Genomic DNA, 5,877 nt, shown 5'->3' with positions numbered 1-5,877 from the left:
GTGCTGAGGACTCGAACCCAGGGCTTCGTGGTGGGAGGCAGGCACTCCACCACTAGGCCACGTTCCCAGCCCCTGCCTCTCCATTTGTGCTGGTTTGTTGGAGATGAGGGTCTCATGGATGTTCCGCCATCCTGGTCTCAGCCTTGCCAGTGGCTGGGATTACAGGCGAGAGCACCGGCACTCTGGAGAACTGAGGCGTTTTCTTGCTTGGGCCGGACTGGGTGCAAACCGTGTGCGCTCGTAACGCAGCACCGGCACTGGGCGGAAGCCCCGGTGCGCTCGGCACCCGGCACCGGGCGGGGCCCGTCTGACGGATGCACCCCACCCTCACCCATGTCCCACCCCCGCCCCGGGGCCTCCCGGGGCCCGCACACTGAGAGTGGACCGGCAGGCCCTGTGGCCGGGACTGACGGTTTGCTCTTTATGCACGCTGGAGAGGGACCTTCAGGGTGTGTGTCCGCTTCGTGCCACCTTCCAGTGAGCCCCGCCGTGCAGGGCTTTCCTGGTGCCGGTGGAGTGGGCGCTGGATGTGACTTGGGGGTAGGTAGTGGGGGGTGGGGGGCTGGACGGCAGCTGTGGGCACTCAGGGGTGTGTGAGCTTACAGAACGTGACCCGGGCTGGGAGTGGGTGAGGAGTGCACGTGTGCTTGGGCCGCTCTCACTTGTGTGGGGGTGGCAGTGGCTCTGGCAGTGGCCGGGGCTTGAGTGTGGACCGGCAGGGTGGTGTGGTCAGGTGGGCCTTGGCTGTGGCTGTGTGGGGGCAGCAGCAGGTGTGGGGTTGGCTGGGCCGTGGTTGGCTACGCTGTGGGCATGGCATGTGTGTGGGCAGCAGCGGGCGTGGGGTTGGCTGGGCCGTGGCCGTGGCTTCTGTGTGGGCAGCAGCGGGCGTGGGGTTGGCTGGGCCGTGGCCGTGGCTTCTGTGTGGGCAGCAGCGGGCGTGGGGTTGGCTGGGCCGTGGCCGTGGCTTCTGTGTGGGCAGCAGCGGGCATGGGGTTGGCTGGGCCGTGGCCGTGGCTTCTGTGTGGGCAGCAGCGGGCGTGGGGTTGGCTGGGCCGTGGCCGTGGCTTCTGTGTGGGCAGCAGCGGGCGTGGGGTTGGCTGGGCCGTGGCCGTGGCTTCTGTGTGGGCAGCAGCGGGCGTGGGGTTGGCTGGGCCGTGGCCGTGGCTTCTGTGTGGGCAGCAGCGGGCGTGGGGTTGGCCGGGCCGTGGTCAGCGATGGACATGGAGTGGTTGGGCAGTGGGTACACCAGCCTGTGGTCCTTGTGCCCTGCTGCTGTTTCGGGTGTGTCTCTCCCACTGCATGGTGACCCCAGAGGCAGGAGCGGCATGGTAATGTCCCCATTGTGGCACTGTCCCCGTCCTGGCACTGCCCCTGCCGTGGCCTCGTCCCCACGGTGGCCCTGTCCCCACGGTGGCCTGGTCCCCGCCCTGGCTCCGCTCCCATCATGGCCCTGTCCCCACGGTGGCCCTGTCCCCACGGTGGCCCTGTCCCCACGGTGGCCCTGTCCCCACGGTGGCCTCGTCCCCGCCCTGGCTCCACTCCCATCACGGCCCTGTCCCCACGGTGGCCTGGTCCCCACCCTGGCTCCGCCCCCATCACGGCCCTGTCCCCACGGTGGCCCTGTCCCCACGGTGGCCCTGTCCCCACGGTGGCCCTGTCCCCACGGTGGCGTGGCTGCCGTCCACAGGCCGGTCGCCGGTGTGGAGGGGGCATGAGCGGAGCAGCTGGTGGCACCCAGTGCTGGCTGTGGGAGTGGCGTCTGTCTGTCCTGAGGAAGGCAGGACAGACAGAACCCCCCGATTCCCACTCCCTTCATCTCTGTCCAATCAGGGCTTCCCTAGACCCCGAGGGAGGACATGGCTGAGCGTCGCGTCCGCACGCTCACGTGAGGGGAGCTGGGCAGATCTGCCCTCCACGAGAATTGCCTGAAGAACCCCGAGTTTGGTGGCAGCGAGGCGCGTGGACCGGGGGCCCATCCGGAGTCTTGCAGAACCCTCGACGTGCAGAGGCCCCCGGACTCCCTCAGGTCAGCCAGGACAGAGCAATGGCGGAGGCTGGGGCCAGGGCTCCTCAGTGTTATGTGTGTGTGTGTGTGTGTGTGTGCGTGCGTGTGCGCGCACTCGTCCCAGGTCTTGGCACTTCCGGATTTTTCTGAGTGGTGCGTTGGAGATTAGAGCCTCACAGACTTTGTTGTCCAGGCTGGCTTCCCGCTGTGATCCTCAGGTCTCAGCTCCTGCGTAGCTGGGATGACAGGCGGGAGCCGCCGCTGCCCGGCTCATTTGAGGGGGATAGAAGGCTGCGGCAGAGCGGGGTGCGTGGGGGGAGTGGGTCCCCCAAGAATGTGTTCAGGTAGGATTAGGACCCGTCAAGGACAAAAGCAGGCTGGGGTTGGAGGTGTGGCTCCATGGGTGGGGCACTGGCCCGGGAGGGAGGGCGTCAGGGACTGAGTTGGAGCCCCGGTCTGGGATCTAAATAAAACACAAAAGAAAAGAGGCCTGCCTCAGCTGTCCGTGCAGGCCTCTGTGGGGGACGCCGGGCTAACGGCTGTGGGAGGGCACAGGGAAGGGGGGCCCACGGCCCTTAGTGATGGAGACCCCTTAACAGGAAGACAGCATACTGCTTCCCCCAGAAAATGTGCTGCGCCTTCGTGAACTGAGTCAGGGCGAAAAATCCATCAGTCACTCGCCTGGTGCCCGTGGCTCGCGCCTGTCATCCCAGCTACTCAGGAGGCTGGAGACCCGAGGGCCGCGGCTCAAAGCCAGCCCTAGCGGGAAAGTGAGACTCTTATCTCCAATGAACCACCGAAAAGCTAGACGTGGAGTTGTGGTTGAAGTGGCAGAGCACCAGCCTTGAGTGAGTAAAAGCTAAGGGACAGCGTTCAGGCTCTGAGTTCAATCCTTTACTACCCGCGCTCGCGTACACGCGCACGTGCACGCGTACACACACACACACACACACACACAGTCTTATCCTTCATTGTAGGTCAATTTCATATGAAAAGAAAAGCCACGCTGCTGCCACTTGGATCGTGGTATGTGCAGTGAGATTTGGAGGGAGGGAAAATGTACAGACGTCTGCAATTTACTTCAAAGTGCTCAAAAAGCAAGACGGCTTGCTGACAGACAGCAAGCAAATACAGTAAAGTGTTCATGGTGCCCGCTGATAGGTGGGAAAACTGCATTTCTAGACCATGATAGGCAGACACATGAAGACGATTCCATCACTCGAGGTGGTGGCTGCCGGCTGGACCGTGCGCCGTCTGCCCAGGAGCAAGGGGCAGCCCTCAAACAGGCCGTGTGCAGTCCTAGCGGGGCCCGGACGCACGAGAACCAGCGAGACAGAGTCCGGATAGCGGCGCTCACCTGGGCCCGAGCTCAAATCCTGCGCAACGGGAGGCAGGAAACTCCGGGCTGACCCACTGTGAGCTTGTGACGCCCACAGTCGCCTTCATTTTTGCTTTCAGCAGTACATCATTAAGAGCTTACTAGGGGCAGGTCGGTCTCCACGTGTTTTAATGCAGTTATGTCTCACACTTTTCTGTTTGTCCGTTTACCTGTCTTTCTATCTACCTACCTATCTATTTATCTACCTGCATTGCGATTTGAACTCGGGGCCTGAGTTGTTGTCTTGTTTTTCTCCTCAAGGCTGGCGCTCTTACTTGAGCCACAGCCCACGTCTGCCTTTTGGGTGTTCATTGGAGGTGGGAGCCTCTCGCAGACTCCCCTGCCCAGGGCTGGCTTCGGTCCCTGGCCCTCAGGTCCCCGCCTGGGGCGTGGATGGGATTCCGGTTGTGAGCGCAGGGCCCGGCCCCCACGCCTGGGTCTAACCTCTTCCTCCTGCCTCCCGGCCTTGTCCCTGCAGTAGCCGGCCCGGCGGTTCCCCGGAGCCCACGGCTTCCCGAGTCCCTGACCATGGAGGCCACGCAGGAGACGTCCCTCTTCCTGGAGAAGATCCTGGAAGAGCTGGACCGCAAGCAGGGCACGGTCGACTACCAGGAGCTGTGCGCGTCGCTGTGCGCCCGGCTGGACCTGGCGCAGCTGGCCCGGCTGCGGGGCGCGCTCCTGTACACGGCCTGCCTGGACCCCGGCTTCCCGGCCTCGCTCTTCAAGGACCGGGAGGCCTGCGCGGGGGGCCCGCGGGCCACGAAGCTGGCGGTGGCCGCCGACATCGTGGCCATCTTCCACCTGGCCCAGGCGGGCGGGGCGGCCGGCGGGGGCCAGCAGGGGAGCCAGAAGGGGGCGGCCGAGCCCGGCGAGCGGCCCCTGGGCCGGGGGCTCCCCGCGAGGCGGCCCGCCGCGCGCCAGAAGGCCGACCGCCCCGAGTGCGTGCCCGCCTCCGAGCCCGGCTTCTCGCTGGGGGTCCGGAAGGAGGCCAAGCACCGCGCCGCCTCCCTGGACCGGCTGCCGGCCGGGGCCCCCCTTCCCCGGAGCCGGCCCCCCGCCCTGCGAGATGCAGAGGACCCGCTTCCCCATGCACCTCGACGGAGAGTCCGTCTCCGACCGGGACTCCCCGCCCGTCGGCCCGGCGCTGCGCGACGCCTTCCTCCCCCACGACGAGGGGCCCTTCCTGGGGCCGCCCCGTGGGCCGGAGAGGAGCGCCTTCCAGGGGGACTTCCCGCTCCTGGTGGCCGCCTCCCCGGCCGCGGGGCGGCCCGGCCGCGGGGCGGAGCCGCCCAGGCGCAAGGAGCCGCCCCGGGCGCCCTTCTTCAACCACAGCTTCGAGATGCCGGGCCCCGGCCCGTACCTGAGCCCCGGCTACTCCCCCGGCCCCGGCCGGCGCCGCGCCAAGCACGAGAGCCTGGAGGACCTGCAGGCCTCCACCTACTTCGGCCCCACCGCCCCGGCGCCCGGCGCCCGGGACGCCCGGCGCGGCCCGGGGCGGCCCAGCAGGCAGACCCCGTGGCCCGCCAAGAGCTGGAGCCTCACCGCGGAGGACGGCCCCGGCTTCGAGGGCGCGGAGGCGACGCCCCCCTTCCCCGGCTCCGGCAGCCAGACCCCCGGCCTCTCGGCCCCCGAGGGGCGCCCCGCTTTCTTGGGGCCCGAGGAGCCGCAGCGGATCCTCCCCGCGGGCTACAGGGCGGCGGTGAAGCCCGGCGGGCCCGGCGCCAAGGAGAAGCCGACCGCCCCGGACCCGGGGCCCCGAGAAGCCGGCCCCAAGTTCCAGGACAAGTCTGCCGGTGGGGCGGGCCGGCAGCTCAGCTCGGACACCAGCAGCGTGGGGACCCAGACGGAGCAGCCCGCGCCCCGGCCCCCGAGGCGGCCCGACCCGGGCGAGCCGCTGGCCAGGAAGCCGTCGGACGACAGCTCGGAGGGCGTCAGCGACGACATCAGCGACATCTTCCGGTTCCTCGACGACTCGGGGCTGGTCCAGTCCTCCTGCTACAACAGCACCGGCTCCCTGTCGCAGCTCCACCGGTCGGACGGCGACAGCTCCCCCGAGCGCCCGCGCGCCCAGGTCGCCGACGGGGCCCCCGGCGGCCGGGGGGAGGATGGCCGCGGGCCGGACCGCGCGCGCCCCTCCGAGGAGGAGCTCAAGACCAGCGTGTGCCAACTGGTGCTGAGGATCGGCGAAATCGAGCGCAAGCTGGAGTCGCTGTCGGGCGTCCGCGAGGAGATCTCCCAGGTTCTGGGCAAGCTGAATAAGCTGGACCAGAAGATGCAGCGGCCGGACGTGCTCAGCGTGCAGGTGGACCTGAACTCCCTGGCCAGCGAGGTCCCGTCGGAGGACGGCACCTCGCCCGGGGCCTTCCGCGCCCCGCCGCGGCGCCCGCGGGCCCCCGCCCGACGGCGACGACTGGTGCTGCTCCGAGGCCAGCGGCGGCCACGGCGAGAGCCTGCGGGTCCGGGCCCTGAAGAAGAGCCTGGGCCCCCGGCCGCC

General features: G+C 68.2%; 2 protein-coding genes across 2 annotated transcripts; one reads left to right on the top strand and one right to left on the bottom strand.

Moving 5' to 3' along the window:
• Positions 1-658: 658 nt before the first annotated feature.
• On the bottom strand, positions 659-1,327 carry LOC125345164 (extensin-like). The gene has a single exon (XM_048337390.1). It carries the CDS (start codon positions 1,325-1,327, stop codon positions 659-661), a length of 669 nt encoding a protein of 222 aa, XP_048193347.1.
• A 2,584-nt stretch (positions 1,328-3,911) lies between these two features.
• Positions 3,912-5,864, top strand: LOC125345162 (major intrinsically disordered Notch2-binding receptor 1-like; the record flags this gene model as incomplete). The annotated part of the gene is given in 3 exon segments (XM_048337388.1): positions 3,912-4,415; positions 4,417-5,754; positions 5,756-5,864. Coding segments are annotated over 3 exon segments (1,951 nt in total), but the record flags the coding sequence as incomplete, so codon positions are not given.
• Between the last annotated feature and the right edge of the window lie 13 nt (positions 5,865-5,877).

The sequence above is a fragment of the Perognathus longimembris genome, unplaced genomic scaffold, assembly GCF_023159225.1.
Source record: "Perognathus longimembris pacificus isolate PPM17 unplaced genomic scaffold, ASM2315922v1 HiC_scaffold_5349, whole genome shotgun sequence".
NCBI lineage: Eukaryota > Metazoa > Chordata > Mammalia > Rodentia > Heteromyidae > Perognathus > Perognathus longimembris.
Note: the sequence above shows the minus strand (reverse complement) of the source record. Positions and strands in the feature narration are given on the sequence as shown.

Coding starts and splice junctions, on each gene's coding strand:
- LOC125345164 (XM_048337390.1), bottom strand. CDS start 1,327: ATGCCGCTCCTGCCTCTGGGGTCACCATGCAGTGGGAGAGACACACCC.